The sequence below is a fragment of the Loxodonta africana genome, chromosome 3 (genome assembly GCF_030014295.1).
Source record: "Loxodonta africana isolate mLoxAfr1 chromosome 3, mLoxAfr1.hap2, whole genome shotgun sequence".
Lineage (NCBI taxonomy): Eukaryota > Metazoa > Chordata > Mammalia > Proboscidea > Elephantidae > Loxodonta > Loxodonta africana.
The window spans coordinates 145933654-145960238 of record NC_087344.1 but is presented as its reverse complement, the minus strand read 5'-3'; the positions used below and the strand labels follow the sequence as shown (position 1 = coordinate 145960238).

The window sequence follows — 26585 nt, the reverse complement described above, 5'->3', positions numbered from 1 at the left end:
ACCAAAAAAAAAATGAAAAGACAAGCTATACCAACTTAGAGAAAATCTTCAGAAACCATATATACTTTAAGAATCTAATAACCAAAATATACGTAAAACTTTGACAACTTAACAACAAAAAGACAAACAACCTAATCATAAAATGGGCAATAGACATTTCACCAAACAGGATGTTCAAACGGCCACCAAATACATGAAAAAATGCTCCACGTCACTAGCCATCAGAGAGATACAAATCAAAATCACAATGAGATACAATTTCACTCCCACTGGGATGGCTATGAGCCCTGGTGACACGGTGGTTAAGAACTTGGCTGCTAACCAAAAGGTTGACAGTTCAAATCCACCAGCCGCTCCTTGGAAACTCTATGGGGCGGTTCTACTTTATCCTATAGGGTCACTATGAGTTAGAATTGACTCCACAGCAACAGGTTTGTTTTGTTTTGTTTTGAGAATGGCTAAGATAAAAAAGGAAACCCTGGTGGTGTAGTGGTTAAGTGCCACAGCTCCTAACCAAAAGGTCAGCAGTTCGAATCTACCAGGTACTCCTTGGAAACCATATGGAGCAGTTCTACTCTGTCCCGTAGGGTCGTTATGAGTTGGAATCAACTCAATGGCAGTGGGTTTTTAACAGAAAATAACAAATGATGTGGGAAAATTGGGACCCTTCACCATTGCTGGAGCCCTGGTGAGATAGTGGTTAGGAGCTACAGCTGCTAAATAAAAGGCTGGCCTTCGAATCTACCAGCCACTCCTCGGAAACCCTGTGGGGCAGTTCTACTCTGTCCTACAGGGTCATTATGAGTTGGAATTGACTTGGCGGCAATGGGTTAACCACCGCTGGTGGGAATACAAAATGGTACACTTGTTGTGAAAAACAGTGTGGCAGTTTCTCAAAAAACTAAAAATAGAACTATCATATGACCCAGCAATTCCACCCTAAAGATCTGAAAGCAGAGACTCAGAGACTTGTACACCATTGTTCACAGCAGCACTATTCACAATCACCAAAAGGTGGAACAACCTAAATGCCTATCGATAGATGAATGGACAAACAAAACGTGGTACATATATACAACAGAATACTACTCAGCCAGTAGAAGAAACAGAGTCTTGATATATGTTACAATATGAATGGAACTCAAAGACGTTATGCTGACTGAAATAAGTCAGTCATAAAAGGACAAATATTGTATGACCTCACTTATATAAAAAGACAAGAAAAGGTAAATGTATAGAGACTAAAGTTTATTAATGGTTACCAGGGGTGGGAGGGAGGAGGAAAGACAGGGCTAACAGTGATGGAAACATCTCATTGATTAAGGGTAGGGTTGCACAGCCGATTATTGCAATTGCTGTCAATAAGTCATATACCTATAAAAAGTTGAACTGGCAAAAGTTGTGTGATCGATATATTTACAATAACAACAGAAAAACAGCTGCTGAGGCTGCTTATGTACGACCAAAAGCCTTATGGAATTTGGTTCCTTGGTTTGGAGGTTTAGGGTCATGGTTTCATGGGACAACCCAGTTAATTGGCCTAATAACTTGTTTAGTGCTTCTGTTCTACCTCCTAGTTTGTTGTGTAGTGCCTGGGGTCTTAAAAGATTTCAAGCAGCCATTCGGGGCACAACTGGTCTCTGTTTGCCTGGGGCAACAGAAGAAGGAGGAGAGTCAGGAATAGGAGGAGGATATAGAATGTGTGGCTAATTGCTTCCATGAAAAACTGGCTCCTTTGCCATGAGACCAGAAGAACTGGATGGTGCCCAGCTACCATTATTGAATATTTCAATCAAAGAGTCTATAGAAGAATCCTGGTCAAAGGGGGTAAAATACAGAACAGAATTTCAAAATTTCATCTACTTCAGACTTTCTGTAGCCAAAGGGGCAGGCTGTACCCCTAAAACTATTACCCGAAGATAATCCTTAAAACTTAAACCAAAAATATCCCCTGAAGTCTTCTTAAAACCAAACAACAGCTTAACTAGTAAAAAAGTTCTACCTTCAGCATTATGCTATTTTAAGAATAATGCTCTCGAAAGATGAGATAGGAGCCTTAGGGGACAGTGAGTTTATGTTAATGGAGGGGGAAAAACTCAGAAGAGGAGGTTGAGAATGGTGGAACAACTTGAAGAATGTAATCAATGTCACTGACATGTACATGTAGAAACAGTTGAATTGGTTTATGTTTTGCTGTGTATATTCTCAATAACAACAAAATAATTCTACAACACAAATTTAAATTATTAAGTTACTAAAGTTACTAGTTCACATAAAATGTGGGCTAAAATGAGAACAGGGCTTATCTTTTCACTTTTTTCTTTCAGCTTTCAATTCCCTAATCATTCTTGATAAAACCTCACTGCTGTTGAGTCAATTCCAACTCATGGTGACCCTATAGAACAGAGTAGAACTGCCCCATAGGGTTTCCAAGGCTGTAAATCTTTACAGAAGCAGACTGCCACGTCTTTCTCCTGCAGAGCGGCTGGTGGGTTTGAACTGCCAACCTTTTGGTTAGCAGCAGAGCACTTTAACCAGTGTGCCACCAGGGCTCCATCATTCTTGATAATCAAAGCCCACTGCTGTTGAGCTGATTCTGACTCATAGCCATCCTGACAGAGAGGGTCAAATTTCCAGCCCAGGGGCAGGAAGATGATGGCGGGAGAGGAGCAAGAACCTAAGTTTTTGTATCTAACGGCTCTTTACATATCACCACAAAGGGCCACCCCAACACACACACACAGCTTTAAAACAACCAGTTTTGAGTGCAAAATCACTCTGCGGACACTACAAACAGACCTTTACTAAAAAGAAACTTATTAAAATGATAATTACATTACCAAGACCCAGCTTTGCAATTTTCTTATCAGGTGTAACTTTAGCCAAGGGGGATAATGATGGAGCTAGAGGAGCTGCGTCCTGTAATTAGTACTCAGAAGTCTAGAAACGGCTTCAGGAACTCACACCTAGAATATGACAGAGCTAGAAACAGATGTGGAAAATAAAATACACCGTTGGTGCCCTTACTCCTTTCTTCAAAGCTTCTGTGAGCCACACCCTAATCACCAATGGTTCCTTCCCTTTTACATATGGAGGGCAGACTGTCCCCTCCTCAAATCAGGAAAGATCTTCACTTTCATGTCAGTTCAGGAGAGAACCCACATGTGCACACATTTACACTCACATTACCTGTAGGGGTTAGTGTTGGGGGTGATTAACTCGATGATGTGTACTTCCTTATCCCGGAGCTGGCTGGACATCACACAGCCTTCTGCTGCCTTCGGCTGAAGGTACTCAGCAAGGTAATTGAGAGAGAGAAAATTCTTCCCTATGTTACACGTGGGAGGGAAAACTTGATCTGAAAGTAAAGAAGACAGGGCAATCTGTCAAACCACCCAGCTACATGGTCACCAGACTCAAAGCAAAGTGGAAGGGGAGTTGAAACTGAGCAAGTGCAGGACACAGGAGACATTGACCAAAGGAGGGCCTTTATTAAAAAAAATTTTTTTTTCAAACACTGCCCTAAAATGCCTCCATTATGGTCACCAAAACCATTGCCTTCAAGGCGATTCTGACACAAGTCAACCCCATGTGTCACAGAGTAGAACTGTTCTACAGGGTTTTCCTGGCTATAATCTTTATGGAAGCAGATTGCCAGGGCTTCCTTCCATGATGCTGCTAGTGGGGTTTGAAAGGCCAACCCTTAGGTTAAATAGCCAATGGCAAATGGCTTGTGCCACCCAGAGACTTGATTTATCATCACCAGTGACCAACACTAGTGCCTCCTTTTGTCTAAATTTTCTCTCCTTTCTTGTTCTCTGTGATATATATTTGTCCTCATCCATCTCCTCCGACTCATCTTTCAGTCTCTTTCACTGGCTCCTCCTCTTCTACTCATCCTTTGAAAACCAATGGTGTTCAATTATTGGTGCACACTGCAATGCACCTGTTTGGACCCCATCCCCAAGAGTATGATTCAGAAAGTCTGGGTGGAAAGGAGCACAATGTTAAACACTCAGCTGCTAAAAGAAAGGCTGGCGATTTGAACCCACCCACTGCCTCTGTGGGAGAAAGACCTGGCGATCTGCTCCTGTAAAGATTACAGCTAAGCAAACCCTATGGGCAGTTCTACTCTGTCACATGGGGTTGCTATAAGTCGAAATTAACTCGATGGCACCTAAAAACAGCAGACTTCATTCCAATAGCCCATGGTCACTAATTAGAAATAACAGATTTAAGAATCATAAAATTGGTCCTTAACGAATTTCACAAAAAGTCAGGGTGGAGCTAGCCAGCTTTTTTTTTTTTTAAAGCTCCGTAGTTGATCCCGATGCAAAACAAGGCTGAGAACCTCGGTTCCTTCCCCAATACTCTTTTTTGCCTCATATCTTTGTACATGACCTCAACCGCTCCCATGGCTTCAATTAATACCTGTACCAGGACTCCATTTCTGAGCCCTAGAGCTGTACTGTCACCTGTCTACAAGCATTTCCTGCCTAAAAATATAGGCACTTCATGGTCAACATACGTGATGGGTAAGGTTATGTGTCACTTTGACTAGGCCATGGTTCTCAGTGGTTCAGCAGCTTTGATATAGTCACCATCCATGAAATGATCTGTTGTAAGCAGCCAATTAGTTGAAAGAGGAGTTTCCTTGGCAGTGTGGCCTGCATCCAATATATATGGATGTTCTGACAAAGCTCACCCTCCCTTGATCCTGCATCTGACTTACCATCCTCTGACCTCTGGTTATTGGGACGTGGGCCAGTAGCCTGCCATCTGACCTACAGATTTTGGGATTCGCCAGCTCCTGCAGCCTGTGAGCCAGCAGCCTACCATCTAATCTGCCAGTTTTGGATTTGCCAGCCCCTGCAACCACACGAGTCAGGAGTAGCCACCAGCCTGACACCTGACCTGTGGATCTGGGATTTCCCAGCCTCCAGAACTGCATGAGCCATTTCCTAGAAATAAATCTCTCTGTATATATATTTATATATATACTCTTCACTGTTTTTGGTTTTTTAGAGAACCCAGCCTAAGACATTTGGTATCGAGAGTGGTTCTAGAGGAACAAAATCATAAGGAGGCATTTTCTGAATTGGTTCTGAAGTCTGACTAGACTTAAGTCGCTGATGACTCTGCCTCCAGTAGTAAAGAGGGTACTGCTAATCCATGGTGTGAGGTGGCAATAGAAATAATGCAAAATATCACCACTAATGGATCATATGTTTGTGAGAGACAAGGCTCTAGGTGACTGCATATTTGATACTTTTCTATGATTATGTCAGAAAGAGAAGTATAAGGAAACTGGTTGGCTCATCCTGCTTTCTCTAGACGAAGTGGGGAAAGAAAGAAAGGAGCTCAGGACTTCAGAGTCACAGCTCGAGCACTGCATAAAAGGCCTGAAAGTTGCCAGTTATGCCTTGAAAGAAAGCCTTATTTCTTGTAGTAACAGAGTTGATACTGCCAAAAACAAAACAGAGTCTTATCATAAGAGTGGCTGAATTACAGTGCCAACTAATTCCCAATATGGGATCCTGACACTCGGGAGGGGGCCATTTAGGCAATTGGCAAACTAGGGACATTTAGCCCCTAAACTCCATTAAATCACTCCTGCCAGTAGAACCAGCCCTCTCACTCTCATGTGAAGAGATTACTCCATCTTTGTCTGCTACGCCACCATCCCAAGTAACCATTACCCCTTCCACCCCCATCTGATAAGATTAATCCAGCTGTGCCTGAAGAGTCTTTGAGAAACCTGGGGTGATGACTGGGGCATCACCTGAGCCAGATGCCTTACAAGACACTGCTGACTGTCCCCCAGATATACAATCACCCACTTTTGCTTCTAGACCTATAGCTAGATATAACTCCCAGCAAATCTCAAGAGGTGAAGCCCAAAGTGTGAACCAGGAGAAGGCATGTTTAACTTCAAAAGAACTGCTTGATTTTTCTAACATAAACAAACAGAAAACCTGGGGAATATGTGTGGGAACAGCTATTAAGGGTGTGGGATAATAGTGCACGAAACATAAAGTTGGATCAGTCTGAGTTTACTGATATGGGCCCACTAAGCAGATTCTTCGTTCAGTGTTTCAGCTTGAAAGGTCAGGAGAGGATCTAACAGTTTATTTGGTTGGTTCACCGAAGCATGGATTAAGTGGTGGCCTACACTAAATCACGTTAAAATGCTAAACCTGCCTTGGCATACTACAGAAGAATGTACCCAAAGGCTTAAAGAAATTGCATGTTAGAATGAATTTATTTTGTTGGACCCATAGACCCACCATGGAGTACCCGGAGGACACACCTTCTACCACAACAGTGAGGAACAAATTTGTGAAGAGGGCTCCAATATCCTTGAAGAAGGCTGTGATTACTATTTAAGTTAGATTTGACAGTGGGAACTGCCCTAACTGAATTAAGAACCTAACTACAATGGGGATGACTGAATGGTGGCAACCTGTGGTGATAGGAGCCAAGGAGCGGCACTTAATTAACAAAGACAACTTGGGTGTGGTTACCATAACGGACAGCAGAGTCAAAGCAGTAATCAGAATAGTCAGATTTGTATGGACTTATGGCATTTGCTACTTAGTCGTGGTGTCCCTAGGAGTGAAATAGATGGAAAATCTACTAAATATTTACTTGATCTGTACACATGGAAAAATTCTAAGTCCAGTGAATGGAAATCTAATTTAAATCACCAGAATAGAGAGTTACAGCCCCTCAGTCAACTCCCAGACTTGAGCCAGTTGACAGACCCACAACCCCCTAAATGAAGGAAAGGCCAGGTTCCCATAAGCAAGGACCTTGCTACATTGCCAAAAATTTATACTATTAATCTCTCCTAGCCTTCCCCAAAGGGATATATGGCCTTTTATGAGAGTGATTTTCATTAGGGAAAAGGAAATAATCAGACTTTTCAGGGGTTACCAGACACTGGCTCTGAACTGACACTAATTCCAGTAGACCCAAAACGTCACTGTGGCCCACCAGTCAGAGTAGGGACATATGGATGTGAGGTTATTAGTGGAGTCTTAGCTCAGGTCCATCTCAGTGGGCCCAGTGGGTCCACGAACCTCAGCTCCAGAATGCATAATTAGAATAGACATAATCAGGTGCTGGGAGAACTCCCACATTGCATCCCAACATCTGGGGTAAGGGTTATTATGGTAGAAAAAGCCAAGAGGAAGCCATTAGAACTGCCCCTACCTAGGAAAATTGTAAACCAAAAGCAGTATTGCATTCCTGGAGGAATGGCAGAGATTACTGCCACCATCAAGGACTTGAAGGATGCACGGGTGGTGATTCCCACCACATCCCCATTCAACTCACCTATTTGGACTGTGCAAAAAAACAGATGGACCTTGGAGAATGACAGTGGATTATCGTAAACTTAACCAGGTGGTGACTCCAATTGCAGCTGCTGTTCCAGATGTGGTTTTATTCCTTGAGAAAATTAATACATCTCCTGGTATCTGGCATGCAGCTATTGAGCTGGTGAATGCCTTTTTCTCGACTCCAGTTTCGAAGGACCACCACACCACAGAAGCAGCTTGCCTTCAGCCAGCAATATGCCTTCACTGCCCTACCTTAGCAGTATATCAACTCTCCAGCCCTATGTCATAATTTAGTCCACAGGGACCTTGATCAACTTTCCCTTCCATGAGACATCACACTGGTCCATTAGATTGATGACATTATGTTGACTGGACCTAGTAAGTAAGAAGTATCAATGACTCTAGACCTACTCATAAGACATTTGTGTGCTAGAGGGTGGGAAACTAATCCCACAAAAATTCAGGCACCTTCCACCTCAGTGAAATGTCTGGGGGTCCAGTGGTGTGGGGCATGTCAAGATATTCCTTCTAAAGTGAAGGATAGGTCGTTGCATCTGGAAACCCCCACAACTAAAAAGATGGCACGATGCCTAGCGGGCCTCTTTGGATTTTGGAGGCAATATATCCCACATTTGGGTGTGTGATCCTGGCCTATCTTTTAAGTGACTGGAAAAGTAGCTACTTTTGAGTGGGGCCCAGAACAAGAAAAGTCTCTGCAACAGGTTCAGGCTGCCGTGCAAGCTGCTCTGCCACTTGGGCTATATGATCCAGCTGATCCAATGGTACTTGAAGTGTCAGTGGCAGAGAGAGATGCTGTCTAGAGCCTTCAGCAAGCCCCTACTAGTGAATCACTCTTACGATTTTGGAGCAAAGTCCCGCCATCCCCTGCAGATAACTACTCTCCTTTTGAGAAATAGCTTCTGGCTTGTTACTGGGCCTTAGTAGAGACTGAACACTTAACCATGGAACACCAAGTCACCATGCGGCCTGAGCTGCCCATCATGAACTCGGTGTTGTCTGGCCCAGACAGTCATAAAATTAGACGTGCCCAGCAGCACTCCAATGGAAGTGGTATATACGAGATTGGGTCTGAGCAGGACCTGAAGGTACAAGTTGCACGAGGAAGTGGCCCAAACGCCACTCCTGCCACATTACCTTCCGTCTCCCAGTCTGCACCTATGGCCTCATGGGGAGCTCCTTATGATCAGTTGACTACAGAAGAGAAAATTCGTGCCTGGTTTACAGACGGTTCTGCACGATGTGCAGGTACCACTCGAAAATGGACAGTGGCAGCACTACAGCCCCTTTCTGGGACCTCCCTGAAGGAGAGCAGTGAAGGGAAATTTTCCCAATGGGCAATGCTTTGAGCAGTGAACCTGGTTGTTCACTTTTCTTGGAAAGAGAAATGGCCAGATGTGTGACCGTATACTGATTCACGAGCTATGGCCAATGGTTTGGCTGGATGGTCAGGGACTTGGAAGGCACATGATTGGAAAACTTGTGACAAGGAGATATGGGAAGACCCATGTAGATTGACCTCTATGAATGAGCCAAATAAGTGAAAATATTTGTGACACATGTGAATTCTCACCAAAGGATGACCTCAGCAGAGAAGAATCTTAACAATCAAGTGGATAGGATGACACGTTCTGTGGATACGAGTGAGCCTCCTTTCCCAGCCATTCCTGTGTCATTGCCCAGTGGGCTCATGAACAAAGCGACCATGGCAGCAGGGAGGGAGGTTATGCATGGGCTTGGCAATACAAACTTCCACTCACCAAGGCTGACTTGGGTACAGCCACTGCTGAGTGCCCAATCTGCCAGGGACACTGTTCAGTCCCTGATATAGCACCATTCCTGGGGGCAATCAGCCAGCAACCTGGTGGCAGGCTGACTGCATTAGACCACTTCCATCATGGTAATGGCTGCATTTCGTCCTTACCGGGACAGACTCTTACTCTGGATATGGGTTTGCCTTCCCTGCATGCAATACTTCTGTCAAAACCACCATCTGTGGACTTAAAAGAATATCTTATCCACCATCATGGTATCCCATACAGCACTGCCTTGGATCAAGGGACTCTCTTCACAGCAAATGAAGTGAGGCAATGGGCCCATGCTCATGGAATTCACTGGTCTTATCATATTCCTCATCATCCTGAAGTAGCTAGCTTGATATAATGATGAAATGGCCTTCTAAAGACACAATTATGGCATTAGCTACGTGGCAATACCTTGCAGGGTTGGGGCAATGTTCTCCAGGAGGCTGTATATACTCTAAACCAGCATCTAGTATATGGTGCTGTTTCTCCTGTACCCAAGATTCATGGTTCCAGGAATCAAGGGGTGGAATTAGAAGTGACACCACTCACTATTACCTCTAGTGACCCCCTTGGCAACATTTTTGCTTCCTGTCCCCATGACCCTATGCTCTGCAGGTCTAGAGGTCTTAGTTCCAACGGGAGGAATGCTCCCACCAGGATCACAATACTGATTCCACTGAACTAGAAGTTCAGAATGTCACTAGGCTACTTTGGCCTCTGGATCAATAGGCAAGGAATGGAGTTACCATATTGGCTGCTACGACTGATCGATCCTGACTACCAAGGGGAAATTTGATTGGTGTTGCATAATAGAGGTAAAGAAAAGTATGTGTGGAATACGGGGGATCCCTTAGGGCGTCTCTTAGTACTGCCATGCCCTGTGATTAAAGTTAATGGAAAACCACAGCAACCCAATTCCAATACGACTACTAACAGTCCAGGCTCTTCAGAAATGAAGGTTTGGTTCACCCCACCAGGCAAACAACCATGACCAACTGAGGTGCTTGTGAAGGGCAAAGGGAATACAGATTGGCTGGCAGAAGGTAGTTCTAAATACCAGCTACAACCATGTGACCAGTTGCAGAAGTGAGGACTGTAATTGTTTTCAGTATTTCTTTGTTGTTTTGTTATATGTGTGTCAGTGTGTGTGTGTACAGATGGTAAGTATCTTTTGCATTCGTCCCTCCCTTACTCCATTACTTATTATAAAATATAAGACATAAGCAGGGCTACTGTATTTTCGGTTTTATGCATGTTCATTGTATCATGTTAGGTACAGGTATGACTTCATAATTGTCTTTACTTAGAGATTATTTATGGTTTAAAGAGATGTGTACAGTTGACAAGACGGTGGCCAGTGATGGGTAAGGTTATGTGTCAACTTGGCTAGGCCATAATTTTCAGTGGGTCAACGGATATGATGTACTCACTATCCATGATCTGATCTGTTGTGAGCAGCCGATCAGTTGAAGGGGGAGTTTCCCTGAGGCAACTATCCAATATATACGGAAATTCTGCAAAGCTTGTCCTCTCTCGATCCTGCATCCGACTCAACATCCTCTGACCTCTAGTTCTCGGGATGTGAGCCAGCAGCCTGCCACCTGACCTGCCGATTTTGGGTTCATCAGCCCTGCAACCATGTGTGTCGGGAGAAGTCTCCAGCCTGATGCCTGACCCACAGATTTGGGACTTGCCAGCCTTCACCACTGTGTGAACCAATATTCCTTGAAATAAATTTGTGTGTGTGTGTATATTTTTTTTTTCACTGATTTTGCTCCTCTATAGAACTCAGCCTAAGGTAGCATGCTCAAAAATGAATCTGTTATCTGTCCTATCCCCAAATCTGCTCCTCCTTCGATAGCTGCTATTTCAATAGGAGAACCAGCCACCTAATTAATTCTCTGGCTTGCATGTAGAATTGATCATTCCCTCACGTTTAGTCCCACGGCACTTTATACCCTAAAGGCTAAAGGTAGGAGTTTGGGGGAAACAGTGGGGGCAGAATTCTACTCTTTTTTACAATCTTGACACAGACAGTTAATGTTTACAAGGCCTTTTACAGTCTGCAAGGTGTTTTCACAAACAACACCTCACTGTGGTAAAGGCTGCTTCACCACCTCCACCCAGAAAGTGATACAAGTGTCGATTTTGAAGACACTCCCCCAACGACACATGCCATTTACACAGCACTGTGGTTGATGGGATTTCCATCCAGTGCCTTAAATGTTTAAGCAGAACTTGAAAGAAACTGCTGGCCGTGTGACAGCTGGGACAAGTGTCAAGGAAGATCTAGGTGTAGCAAGCTTTTTTCAGAAGCAGTAATTTATCAGAGCCCTACCATTTTAATAAAATACACATCTGCCTTATTCATATAATGGACAGGCTGCCAGGGTTCAAATGCACATGCAAGTCTCACTCCGGGGTAAGGAATCAGCCCAGGAGGTCCCAGGGTTGGGTTGAAACTGCTCCCCTGACTTGTGCAGCATGCCTTCTGCTGACAGCCACAGCACTCACGGCAACACCCGAGCACCGTGGCACCCCCATCCCTGCCCCAGAACAGAGGGGGCCATAGCAGCTCAAAAGGCCCCTGCTTGTAGGCTCATTGCAAGACAGCGTTGGCTCTGTACTCTGGATTCTTCTTTAGAGACCTCCTCAGAGAGAAGAGCCCAGGGCCCTGCTGGCTCAGGCTGCTGGCTGGAGCAGCCTCCCCTCCACATCTGCTAAGGGTTTTGCCAGATGAGCAGATGAGGTATGCATACCCTGTGGCTGCAGCCTGCGGATACCTCCCCCAGATCACAGGATGGAAAATGATGTTAGGACTGCAGGGCTGAAAGTAAACCAAGAATGGGAGGAGCATGTGGGCCAAGGACACCCAGTCTGGAACTCAAGAGACTAGGACCTTCCTGGAACTCTCTCCTGTATATCCAGCTCCTAGGTGTGGTTGGTTTGCATCTGGCGTGTAGTAGGCATAGGTTAGGTATAGGTTTCTGGAATTAATGAACCATAATGCAACACTTGAGACAACAAAAATCCACCCATCTTGTGACCCTCATAAGCCATTAGGAAAGGTTTAATTGTTCAAAAGTTGCTGTTATTAAGGGCTCAAGTCCCAGATGCCATTGTCACCAAGGTGAATGAGCTGATCGTTTTTGTTGTGTGTGGTTCCCCCCTCCCCCAAATACCTGGCATCGAAACTGACACCAAGTGCCAAACAGAAAGGAAAACCACAAAGGGGAATCCCCGGGTAGAAACCTGGCAAGTTGGGGGAAAAGAAAGTCATGTGCTTATTTGTATTTTAGGAAAGGTTTGACAAATGACTTTGAGACCCAGAATTATATACCCTGAAAGCAGGAATGAGCCTGGAGGGTAATGTAAACTCCTTGTTTCTCAGCGGTGGAACTGAGGCTCTGGTGGTAAATAAGAGCGTTGCTTGAAGCCTCACAGTTAGCAAGACCAGCTGCAATGAGAACCCAGGTCTCCTCAATTCTTCCACTATAGGTATGGAGAGAAGGGCAGAGGTTCTCAAACTTGAGCAAGCATCAGCTGTAGGGGTCATTAAAACATGACTGCTGCGCCCCACTCCCAAAATTTTTGACTCAGTCAGTGTGGGCACTGGCATTTCTAACAAGTTCCCAGGTGATGCTGCTGCTGCTAGAGCAGGGAGCACACTTTGAGAACCACTGGGTTAGAGGTGAGAAGGCTCATGGCCTTGGGTCCCTGGGCAAAAGGAAAAGAAGAGACGGGCCAGGCTCTTGGAAGCCAGCTGATGAAGCTTGATGAGTGGAGTGTGGCCCATGGTGATAAGCAACATCACCTTGCAGCCTGCTGACCACCCCCCCCACAAAGGAACCTCGCTTTCCCGCTCCATGATATGAGCCAGTGACTTACATACAACTGGTGGCTGGAGTCAAGTTCCAGGGGCTCCAAAGGTGTTACCAGGAGTCCCTAGGTGATGCAAACAGTTAATGTGCTCAGCACTGACAGAAAGGTTGGAAGTTCAATTCCACCAGAGGCACTTGGAAGAAAGGCCTGGTGATTAGAAAAATCAGCCATTGAAACCCCTGTGGAACAGTTTTACTGTTACACGCATAGGGTCAACATGAGTCAGAATCAACTCGACAGTAACCAGTAAATGTGTTACCAAGGAGGTTATCTAGTTCTTTAGGTACTCTTCCCTGACCTAGTGTGCGGGCTTGGGGAAGTACTTAACCCTTCATTCTCGGGCACAGGTGACTGCTGTACATAGAAGCACAAGCACTGTCAAGAGACTAAAGCCCAACATCCTAAATGCTGTTATAACAAACTTTCTTACTCTAAAAATTCCAAGGAGTAGTCAACATTCTTTCATGCTGCTAGAATTCTGCTTCAGACATGCAGACCACTGGCCAAGGCTTAGAACTTTATTATACATTCTTCATTTTCCTCAATGCAACCTGACCTTTATTTTTAGCTGCCTGAGTACCAAGAAAGTTTAGTGACAAACTTACACTTCTCTAACCCAGCTTTCATCTAAAACGCCTCCTAACCACCAAACCTAAACCAGTCTTTCTATCCAGGCAGTCCACCTTCATTTTTAGGTTATGTTTTTTTGGCTAAGGCTTAAAACATAGCAGTAGGCAATAAGCATTAGACTCAAGAATTAGGAAGCCAGGGTGTGAGTCCCAGCTTTGCTACCTACTAGTAATGCAGATTTGAGTGCATTACTAAGTGCACTTAACCTCCATTGGCTGCTCTGTAAAGTGGCAAAAATGATGTCTTCCTCTTAGGATTAGAGGTGGGGTTAAGTGGGGTGCATGTGAGCGCACCTGACGTGGCCTCTGCATGTAGCACACACGCCAACGCCAGTGTCCACTTTTCCTGCATATGTCTCACGGACACGTTGAAGCAGCCAGATCCCAGAAAATGTAGAAAACAATCTCTCCGTAACCTGCCCTACCTGCTACTCTGTGGCGGCAGTGACAACTGCTGTAGAATTCAGCAGAAAGCAGCTGGACACCAAAACACATTTTTCACACAATCCCCTGATTCTAACAGGGCCCATTCACAAGAGTTATTATTTCATAGTACAGTATGGGAGTTCCAAAAATACTCAACTAAAGATTAAAAAAAAAAAAAAAATTTAAATAATAGGCTTTCAAAATTGAGGTACTGGATATTTCTATCCCTCTATTTTTTTTTATAAGGCAAAAAGGGAGCCCTGGCGGTGCAGTGGTTAAAAGCTTGGCTGCTAACCAAAAGGTCAGCAGTTCGAATCTACCAGCCACTCCTTGGAAACCCTATGGGGCAGTTCTACTCTGTCCTATACGGTTCCTATGAATCAGAATTGACTTGAAGGCAATGGGTTTGTTTTTGGATAAGGCAAAGGAGCCCTGGTGGTACAATGGTTAAGAACTCAGCTGCTAACCAAAAGGTTGGCAGTTCGAATCCACCAGCTGCTCTTTGAAAACCATATGGGGCAGTTCTACCCTGTCCTATACAGTTGCTAGAAGTCAGAATCAACTTGACAAGCAACGAGTAGACATGTACACAGAAGGCAAAAGGAAATTAAAATGGGCATCTCTTATCAAGGTCATACAGTTTCTTTCTCCAATAATTTGTTCTCGGAACAGGCATTACTGTTAAACATATAAACAATTTTACTCAGCTACTACCTAAAATGTAACTGATGTCCTGAGACCATAAACTGACATTGGCTTCAAATGCTTGCAAAATAACGGGCAAGAGGAAGCCCTAGTCGTTGGTCCATCCTGCCAAGCCCTCCTTTATTCCTTTATCACCTCCTCCCTGTCCTCAGCTACTTTCCCTCCACTCACTTCTGACTTCTACTTGCATGGATGTCTTCTAGAGCCTACACAACAAACTCCTCCTCTCTCAGCCATGTTGTTTTGTTAGTTGCCACTTAGTCAACGCTAACTCACAGTGACCCCATGCGTGCAGGGCAAAGGCTCTACTGAAACAGCTCCACACACCACACTTTTCAGGGCTGTGACCTTTCCGCTGCAGACCGTCAGGCCCGTCTTCCAAGGCGTCTCTGGGTGGGTTCAAACAGACAACCTCTCAGCTATTAGTTGGGCACCAAACTGTTTGCACCACCCAGGGACCCCTCTCAACCACACTACTCCCCATTTCTCACTTACTACCACCAGGCTTGTTTCCTCAGAGGGGCCGAGGGAGGGAGGAGAGGACACAAGGGGGGTGGGGCAGGCCCAAACGATCCCTCAGGTCCCTGCCAACTCTAACATTCTGTAATTCTATGATTCCTTACCCTAACCACCTGGCCTTGGAAAAGAAAACAATTGACTGTAGTAAATCAGTCATTAACTGAAACCACATAAAACTTACCTTCCCCCACTTTAATATAAATGTTTCTTGCTATCTTGAGTTCAGTGAATGAAGTGACTGCTCCATACTCCTTTTGGGCCCAATTTAACAGATGTTCATTTCCATGGGGGAAGCTCCTTTCTTCTGTTTCTGCTGACAAGGAGAAGTTTCCCGATGAAAAGTGGACCACGGAACCCTTAGACACCTAGAAGAAACACAATTGCATATTTAACGTGGTGCAGTGACCCAGAGCTGAATGATAATTAGAGAGAAAGCCCTTCATCAGATAACTAATGGGTATTTGTCAATCAGTCCTCTTTTCTTTGTTACATGGGTAAATCATCTTTCTATTAGCAGCTGATTCAAGAAAAACTTCTAAGCCTAGTTCTCCCAGGAAATGGCAAAACTACCAATGACACAAGATGTATCTTTGAAAAAAAAATTTTTTTAATATACAATATTTTGCTGTGTTTCCAGTGAAGGCTTACACTACAGTTTAGGTTCCCATTCAACAATTTCTACACAAGTTGTTCAGTGACATTGGTTACATTCTTCACAATGTATGAATATTCTCATTATTTCTGTTCTGGTTGTTTCATTTCCAGTCTCTTTGAATTTTTAAAGAACGTCGTGATGACTGACTGCAGCAGAGTGCACCATAAGTAATCATAAACTTTATCATGGCCACTTTCTAGATATTTAAATTGAAAGACAACCTTCTAAGTAATGTGTTCCAAGTCAAACGAGAAGCCTTGGTGAGTGTCCTCATGGGCTTGGAATAAGTCCTGTGAGCATCTGAACTTGACTACTGGGCCTTCCACAGCTGCAATATCTGCCAACAGAGTCACCCCAATGGGGACACATCAAGAGTCCCCTCCGGTTGTGTTCTCCTGAACACTGAGATAAAAATTATAGCCAGAGGTTGCCAGTCTTCTACCAGATTACACTATTTTCATAGCGGGGAGATGAATGTGTATAACAGTTTATTTTTTAAGACCCCCAAATTCCCACAGATAATGAAGTCAAGAGAATGTTAAGCTGATCCTAATAAAACTTTCGGGATGATTTATGCAAGCCCCACATTCTTGCAGAATGTATTTAGACCAATGCTGACCTAGTATATGACAGTACATGTAATTAACATACACAAAGAAAATCAGGTGCTGCTGAAAATCTCCATGTCATCTTTATTGGCTAGCATCTACAAAAAAGTGATTTTTATCAATGTCAGAGTGAAACCTCAAAATGTGGGCAAAAAGGCTCACAAATTCCCACATTAGCTACTTATCCTTAGCAAAAGGCAAGCAGCTTCTGAAAAGGTTATAAATAGCCAGACCAAAAAGCAGGTTGACAGCAGGGATTTTGCTTATGGTTTCCTTCTATCCCTTATAGCAGTGTTTTCAAACACTGTATCTTAACACATATAAAATAGTACTTAACCCAACTATTGCGCTAGGCATTGTTTTCTATTCAATTACATACACAGGTAGTCCCCATCTTAAGACCTATTTGAGTTACCATGAACTATACTTACGACCATCCATTTTTGTTTTTTTGTACATCTTATCATTACTAATAAGTACCATATACAACGTTGCAGTGCATAATTTGCTGATGTTATCATTCTCAGGTGTTCACTTGCAGATGCTCAATTTTATGATTTACTGGTCAAAACACTGCTGTACAGATTTATAGATTTTCTAAACTAAATCAAAGGCTTCAGTTGCTTGAAATCGTGAACCCAAACGCTGACCGTTTTTCTAAAGTCAATAGGCAGATTTGGGATGCAGTTAAGATGTTACTCCGAAATATATGAAGAAAAAAAAAAAGGGCCGTACAGACAACTCTCATTAATCTTCTGCTTAGAAACACCATCCCCATTCCCAGGGATAATCCAGATGATCCAGAACCTTCCACAAGTGGTGTCATTACTGCAACCAACAGAACGCCAATGTCATCCAGCTCTTCTTCATTGTTGGAATAAATTTTTATGATTTGTGTATTTTTTATGTATATATGAAAATACATCTGTAAGTTTATATGTAATGTTTCCAACTGCCAAAAACAATAATAACAAAAACTAAAAAAAAGAAGGTATTCAACTTACATCAGAACCGACTTAAGGTGGAGTCATCAGAACAGGACCCTGTCGTAAACTGAGGACGACCTGTGCACATGTTTTGTAAATGATGATAAAGAAGTGCTCCACTTAATTGATTCCATGACCCACTAATGCTGGGGTTCTCCATCTTGGCTGAAAACTTGAACAGCTTCTGTATCTCCTGATGCCCAGACCAAACCCCAGATGAGACCAAAAAGTATATCTGGGTGGGGCCCAGGCATCAGTTTTTTGTTTTAATACTTTATGGTGTTTTAGGTGAAAGTTTACATGGCAAATTGGATTTCCATTGAATAATTTTTATACAAATTGTTCCTTGACATTGGTTACAATTTTCACAAAGTGTCAGCATTCTCAATATTTCCGTTCTGTTTGTTCTGTTTCCATTGATCTAGCTTCTCTTCCCCTCTCTGCCTTCTCATCTTTGCTTCTGAATAAATGTCGACTATTTGGTCTAACATAGTTGACTGTTTAAGGGAGCACATTACTCACAAGTGATTATTGCTTATTTTATAAGTCAATCTATTATTTGGCTAAAAGCTGACCTCCAGGAGTAGCTTCAGTACCAAGTTCAAAGGGCATCTGAGAGTAATAATCTTGAGAGTTCCTCTAGTCTCTATCAGTCCAGTAGGTCTGGCCATTTTTAAGAATTTGAGTTTGTTTTACATTCTTCTCCCATTCTACCTGAGGCCTTCTATCGTGTTCCTGGTCAGAACTGTTGGTAGCAGCTGCCAGACACCATCTAGTTCTTCAGGTCTCAGGTTAGAAAAGACATGGTTCATATGTGCTATTAGTCCTGTGGACTAGTTTCTTCTTTGAGTCTTTGCTTTCCTTCATTCTCTTTTGTGCCAGACAAGTAAAAACTAATGGTTGTATCTTAGGTGGCCGGCCATCAGTATTTTTTTAAAGTTACCTGGGTGATTACAATGTTCTACCATAGCTGAGAACCACTGCCCTAACTGGTACTGAGTAATTCATAGTTTAAAAAGCACTGTTGTAGGACAGGCCCAGTGGGGCACCTAGCAGCTTCTTCTACAACAGTGGTTCTCAATCAGGGGCAATTTTGCCCCCCCAGGGGACATTTACAATGTCTGGAGACATTTTTGTCATAACTGGGAAGGTGATGCTGCTGACATCTAGTGGGTAGAGGCTAGGGATTCTATGAAACATCCTACAATGCACAGGACACCCCCCGCAACAAAGAATTATCCAAGCTAAAATGTTAATACCAGTTGCCACTGAGTTGACTCCAACTCATGGCGATCCCCACAGGTATTAAGAGTAGAACTATGACATAGGGTTTTCAATGACTGATTTTCAGGAAGTAGATTGACAGGCCTTTTATTCCTGGCACTACTGGGTGGACTCAAACCTCCAACCTTTCTGTTCACAGCAGAGTGTGTTAGCCATTTGTACCACCCAGGGACTCCAAAAATGGTAATAGTGCTGAGGATTAAAAAACCCTTCTCTGCACTTTAGACTGACTGAATGTTCCTAAACCAAAAATCCATGGCCATCAAGTCAGTTCCAACCCTTTAGGACAGAGTAGAACTGCCCACAGGGTTTCTAAAGCTGTAATCTTCACGGAAGCTGGCTGTCGCATCTTTGTCCCTCAAAGTGGCCGGTGGGTTCAAACTGCTGACCTTTCAGTTAGCAGCCAAACACTTAATCGCTACACTACCAGGGCTCCTTCTGAATGTTCCTACCACTCAAATATGCACTGGATTCCCAATTTGGGTCCCAAATTGACAGTACTTTCTATACTAGAAACTGGACAATTTAGTGCTTAATAAAGATTAAGAGAATCTTTCTAACGTGTTTTGCCTTGGAAAGCCTAGAAGTGATCATCAATAAACTAGGCATGAACTGTGACCACTAGCAATGGTTACCACCTATTGTATACCTGTTGCCCTAGTTATCCAGTGCTGCTATAACAGAAATACCACAAGTGGATGGCTTTAACAAAGAGAAATTTATTCTCTCACAGTCTAGTAGGCCAGAAGTCCAAATTCAAGGCACCAGCTCCAGGGGAAGGCTTTCTCTCTCTGTCAGCTCTAGGGGAAGGTCCTTGTCATCAGTCTTCCCCTGGTCTAGGAGCTTCTCAGGCGAAGGGACCCCAGGTCCAAAGTATGCGCTCTGTTCCCGATGCTGCTTTCTTGGTGGTACGAGAAGTCCCCATGTCTCTCTGCTAGCTTCTTTCTTTTGTATCTCAAAAGAGATTGACTTAAAATACAACCTAATCTTGTAGATTGAGTCCTCATTAACAAAACTGCCACTCCTCCCACCTCACTGACATCATAGAGGTAGGATGTATAACACATAGGAAAACCACATCAGATGACAAAATGGTAGATAATCACACAATACGGGAATCATGGCCTGGCCAAGTTGACACATATTTTGGGGGGACACGATTCAATCCATAACACCTACTATACGTATCAAGCACTACAAAGTACTATCAAATATAGTAATTTCTAAATGTCCTACTGTCAGTTATAAGCAAGACCAGTGGGGAACATTTGGCCTACACTGTTTTGACATCATCTGCGTCACAAAAAGCTCCTGAGCCATTTACTTGCCAAACAACCATACCCACCTATGTATAATTCCGCCAAGGCTTAACTATTCGTCAACACTCACCTGCAAACAATGTTGATCTGGATTTCTGACTTTTGCACTGTAGTCAAATCTTCTTTTCACTGAAAAGCACTTGTACTAAACAGTCATTTTTATCAAGCCTGTCACAAAAAAACCCATGACAGTCCACTGCCTGCACAGCTTTTAATGTTCAGGTAAGTATCTTTGGAGCCTCATTCAAGTTTCAGCCGTAAAATAAAACAATTGGGTTTTTAAATTTACTATGCATAGAGTCACAGTTGTTAAGAGCCTGGCTGCTAACCAAAAGGTCAGCAGTTAGAACCCACCATCCATTCCTTGGAAACCCTATGGGACAGTTCTACTCTGTCCTGCAGGGTCACTATAAGTCGGAATTGACTCGACAGTAACGGGCTTGTTGTTTTTTTCTTTTTTTTGTATGCATAGAGTATATCTCTTCAGAGTGGAAAGTGAGGTAGATCATACTGTGCACACCAGAGACAAGGAAGTGAATGGTGTAAATAAGAGAAGAAATAGGGAGCACCTTTGGAATCTATCCTGAAATTATTACAAAGCAACCCTGTAGTATAGCTGATTCTTTGAAAGGAGGCAACTCCCAGCTATTTTCTCCACGCACCGTCAACCTGGCTCAAGCCCATCCATTCCCAGGCCAGCAGCACGGTCCACACGCTCAGGACTCAGGAATTTGGAAACAGAGTTAACTGCCACTCCTCAGGCGCATTCCAATAAGAAGAAAGCAAAGCTGCCAGGAGCAGTGAAATGTCCCAACTGCAGGTCAGTGGAAATTTTCTGCTTCAGCGAGGGGTTACTCAGCACTCTCCTCAGGACCACCTGCTCTCCCATTCTGACACAGCTGGATGCCTGACGAAGACCTCCCTCCTACCCCCACAGAGTTCAGATGTTATTTCCATTTGGTCCTCAAGACACCTGTGAGGTAAGTTACTACGATTTCTACAGTCAAGAGGATAAAACCTCAAAGAGGTTAATGGCCTATTCAAGGTCAGAGAATCAGCACTGGACAGACCAGAACATGAGACTTCTGGCTCCTGGTCACAGCTGGCCTCAGCTTAAACCTTCCAGAAAGACCTCATTATTAGCTCCCAAGACAGATTTCTGTTCTTACTTTCTATCTGGAAGATTTGTCTTCCATCCACTAGTCTTAGCTGTGCCTTCCACACCAAAGAATCCCTTCCTCCTTCTTCTAAGAGATAAGATAATGTTTGAAGATGCTACCCTGACCCTAATAAAGTAACATCCCCAACTCAGGGCAACATCCCCAACTCCTCCTCAGACACAGTAGGTGTGAGGTCCTAGCCAACGTGGCCTCTGAAGCATGGTGTCCACCACAAGACTTGCGGTTTCCAGGTGTGGTCTGACAAGTGTACCTTTATGGGTGTGTTACCACCACTGATATGGAGGTTGCACGACTCAAGACCTCATTAGCTTTTAGATCACCTGAATCTTGCTATGATTGCATCTTCATTAACATACACTTTAAATATACATCCAACACCTTAAACATACATCCAACAAATACTCACTGAGTACGTGCCTACTCTGTGTTAGGAACTGTTTTAGGGATACAGCAGAGAACACAACAGACAGGATACCCTATCCTTGTGGGGCTTAGAGTGTAGTATGGGAGACAGAGGAACAAAATAAATTTGGATGGATGGATGCACGGACGGACGGGTGGGTGGACGGGCGGGCGGACAGGCAGGCGGACGGCTTCTTCAATTCATGGTGACCTTATGTACACCAGAACAAAATGCTGTCTGGTGCTACGTCATTCTCACAATCACCTGCATGTTCAAGTCAAATGTTGGTTATTGTGTCAATCCATCTCACCAAGGGTCTCTCTTGCCCCTACTGGCCCTCTACTTCACCAGACACGATGACCTCCTACAGCAAATAATTCCCCCTGATCACGTGTCCAAAGCAAGCAAGGTGAGCAATGTTCTGTTGTGATCCATAAGATTTTCATTGGCTAATTTTCAGAAGTAGATTGCTAGGCCTTTCTTCCTAGGCTGCCTTAGTCTGGAAGCTCCACTGAAACCTGTCACCACGGGTGACCCTGATGGAATTTGAAATCCAGGTGGCACAGTAACATGCAAGCCACCAGAGCACAACAAACTGACAGACAGTGGTAGTGAGTGCTACGAAGAAAAATAAACTAAGGGAAAAGAAGAGGGGTACTATACTTCTAAATAATACGGTGGAGAGAGCCTCACTAAGAAATTAAGGACCTGAAGGAGACAAGAGAGCAAGCCATGAAGACGTTAGGGAGAAGAGGATTCCCAGTCAAGACAGCAGCAAGTTTAAGGGCCTGAGAAGGACTTTGCCTGGAATGGAGAAGGAAGAGCAAGGAGGCAGTATGGTGGGCACACGGGGAGTGATGGGGATTATAGGAGAAATGACAGCATGCACAGGTACAGCAGGGCCTTGAAGATCATTGTCATGACTGTGATGTTCAGTCTGAGTGATATGGGCCATCGTTGAAGGTTCATTAAAACCTCTCACGAATATTTTAGCAGGATCACTGTGGCCGCTTTATCGAGTTCAGAGTGAGAGGGATGAGGAACAGAGGACCAACAGGAGACTTCTGGAATAATCCAAGTGTGAAATGGTGATGATTCATGCAAGGGAGGTGGTGATGGAAATGGTGTTACCTAAATCTCCAGGTCTTTATTTTCCAGCCAAGGCTCTTCCATCCTTTCCTTAATGTAAGTACAAAGTCTTACATTTATTCTTTATACCCGTATTTCAAGTCTGTCGAGGCTATTTTAAAATCCTTATCCTGTAAAGTATAAATATATGCAAATTTCATATGCGTGCCTTCTACACTGCCATCTAAATCCCTGGGAAGCTGAATAAGATGGGTCAGTGACTTATAAGGTACACTCTCATGCTACCCTGAGCACATTAACCAGTACTTGCTGGGGTACAAGGTTGTAGACCAATGGCAAAGCTACCCTACAGAAGTGTCTTCAGCCCACATGACCTCATCTTGTCCACAAGGGCATCATGCTAGAGCCCATTAAGAGCCTTGCTGAAATAAACGAATATAAAAAACCAGTTACTGTTAAGTCAATTCCAGCTCAGCAATCCCATATGTGTCAGAACAAAATATGCTCTATAGGGTTTTCAATAATTCATTTCTCAGAGGTAAATCATCAGGCCTTTCTTCTGAGGAGCCTCTGGATGGACTCAAACCTCCATCCTTTTGGTTAGCAGCCAAGCGTGTTAACCGTTTCCACCACCCAAGGACTTTGCTGAAATAAAGGCACTATCTGTCTAAGCCATTCCTCTGCTCTACCAGTTTATGCTCTAATCCCTGCTGAATCTTCATGGATGGTATCCTTATCAGAGTCTGGCCTGGATTAAAGTTTGTGGAAAAACACAGAATGTAAAGAGACTAGCTAAAAGCATAAGAAATAGAGGGAAAATAATACTCGAATACAAGGATGGGTTGTAATCATTATTGCAAGGAAAATAACTATATAAATGACTGTGGAACTGTTTTTAAAAACAATGTGTCTTAGTTGTCTAGTTCTGCTATAACAGAAAGACCATAAGAGGGTGGCTTTAAAGAACAAAAATTTGTTTTCATTTAATAAAAGGCACCAGCTCTAGGGGAAGGCTTTCTCTCTCTCAGCTCTGGGGGAAGGTCCTTGTCTGTTTTTAGCCTCTATTCCTTGGTTCCTTGGTGATTTCCTGTAGCAGTGTGACATCTATCTTGTCCCATCTGTGCTTCCTTGCTTCTGTGCCTAATCTGCTCTCTTATATCTCAAAAGTAATGGCCTCAAGACATGCTGATATGGTCTCATTAACAAAGAGGACCCTATTCCCAGATGGGGTACATACATAGGCATAGGGGTTAGGATTTACAACACATATTTTAGGGGGACAAAATTTGATCCATAACAGCATGTTAGAGGCAAGAATTTTATATTTGGATACGATGGCAGAAACTTTCCAAAGCTATTTATTCCATTCCCCATACTCTACCTTATCTGTGGGCCCTTGCCATGCTGGCCTTATGTCACAACTGAGGAATCCCTAGGTGGTGCAAACAGTAAATGCACTCGGCTGCCAACCAAAAGGTCAGAGGTTCCAGTCTACCCAGAAGCACCTTGGAAAAAAAGTCTGGCGATTTACTCCTGAGAAAGTCAGCTATTGAAAACTCTATGGGATGCAGTTGTACTCTGACACCCATGGGGTCACCATGAGTCAGAACTGACTTGAAGGCAACTGGTTTTTTAATGTCACAACTGAACTGTTACAGGGAATGTCCTACTCAACTCTTAGCCCCCAGTCCTGTCTCCTCCATCCCTTGTCCATGCTGTCACCTGGGCAATCTTTCTAAACATACCTGTCCTGCAGAATGCAGGATAGAATCTAAGCATCTTAATGTGGCACACAGCTGGAGGGGGCCTCTGCCCAGCTCCATTTTCCACCATTCCCTCCACTTAGCCAGGACTAGCCATCTGGACACACTTAAGTTCCAGAATGTATCATGCTGCTTCACATGCCGGGCCTTTTCACATCCCGTTCCCTGTCTGGACCTTCTTCCCTCCCTTGCTGACCTGGTGCACTGCTCCTCAGCCTCCCTACAGGGATCACCTTCTCTGTGAAGCCTCCCAGTATCCCTTTTTATCCTCAGGGTGGAGCTAGCTGCCCACCCGTGCCTTGTACACACCTCTAGCCCAGTCCCTCTCTCATATGAACTGTCATTTATCAGCATACCTGCTGCTTTCACCTGACAGACATCAACACCTTGAGAGCCAAGAAAGTGCCTTCCTCATTTTGAGTCTCCTGGACCTAGCACAGTGCTTGGCACACACCAAGGACTCAGTCATTGCTTCTTGAATGAAAGCTCAATCCTATTACTTACAGGGAAGGATATGCCATAACTTCTTTATTCCCGCAAGCAAAATCTCTCGCTGTCCAGGAAATGATCTTTTGGCCAGGTTTTAAAGCTAATGATTTCATTTTTCACCTTATACCTCCATTTAAAAACCAATTATTAAAACATACTTAGGTGTTCCATGTCTTCCCCCAGCATCCACTGAACTTTCCTCCTGCTTGCTAATTAAAACTCAACTCTCTGACATTCCCTGACATGATAAATGTCTTCCTGTGGGAATGAACGGGGCACTGAACTCTAAGAATCCCAATGCTTAGCAAGGGTCTGTTGAAGGGGCAACCATAGGACACTTTACTGTCTAATAAGTCCTGGGACACTGAGACACACATGAGCCATCTCCTCTCCCGGATGCTCTTTCCTATTTGAACCAACCATGGCATTTGTATTTTAAATTCTGGTTATACTACCAGACTTTTTTTAACAAGAGCAAAACATTACTCTATCTGCCAGTGCTGGGAGTTTTATTACAAGAACTTACGGCTAGGCAACGAACGCCAAGTTTATTATTTTTTCTGGATCAGATTCAACACACTCATCCAAAAGAGCATGAAAAAAGCAAAAGAGGCAACCAGCACTTTTGTTTCCACACCTGCGTTTAAGCTTTAACTCTTAAGGTCCTAATCAGATCCACTGAAGCTTCCAGATTGATCTCCCAAGCCTGAGTGAGGTGAATAAATTCTAGCTGATAGATGCAGACACCATTTTTCTGGAACCAAGGTTCTTCATTTTAACACTTATCTCAGCACATCAGCTGACTCAGAGGCCCTGCAGTTGTATCACAGTCTCTCTCTGGGCCTCCTCCAAGTTGGTTTGGTCTTCAGTGAGGAGGAAGAAAGGAGCGTGGAGAGTGCCACACTGTAAGGCCTCATCCAGTCTAATCCCCACCTTCCCGCCTCCTTGACCCCTACCCCACAAAGAATGCTCCCAGATAAGCAGTCCTGATGAAAATTCTGGCCACTCTAAGATCAAGGGTGGCAATTAAGTTTTATCTTAAGTTTCACCTCACCTCCTTCAAGTCTACTCAAATGTTATCTTCTCAATGGGGCCTATCTAAAATAACAACCCAACTGTCCAGCTCCCATTCCAGCAATCCTTATTCCTCCCAAACGAAATGTCCTAAAATCTCTTCAAAGATCCTTCAAAGGCTGGGGTCTTAGTCTGCTTTGATCATAGATATATCTCAAGCATCTAGATGGGCACAGAATACCAGTTACCAATTGCCATCCAATCGATTGTGACTCATGGTGATCTCATACATGTCAGAGGAGAACTATGCTCCATGGGGTTCTCAATGGCTGGTTTTTCAGAAGTAGGCTGCCAGGTCTTTCTTTAGAGGCACCTATGAGTGCACTCAAAACACCAACCGTTGGGTTAGCAGCTGAGCACATTAACCATATGCACCACCCCAGGACTCCAGGCACAGATAAGCACTC

At 43.8% G+C, this 26585-nt stretch overlaps 1 protein-coding gene across 3 annotated transcripts in view; it reads right to left on the bottom strand.

Annotated features, from left to right (window-relative positions):
• Positions 1–26585, bottom strand: part of TGFBR3 (transforming growth factor beta receptor 3) — a 224956-nt gene that overhangs the window by 59816 nt on the left and 138555 nt on the right. For all 3 annotated transcript variants that reach the window (XM_023558416.2, XM_010598114.3, XM_023558415.2), the window contains exons 5-6: positions 15509–15692; positions 3190–3358 (exon numbers count right to left, since the gene is read on the bottom strand). In XM_023558416.2, the coding sequence (XP_023414184.2) occupies positions 3190–3358; positions 15509–15692 (353 nt within the window). The remainder of the gene's footprint in view (positions 1–3189; positions 3359–15508; positions 15693–26585) is intronic.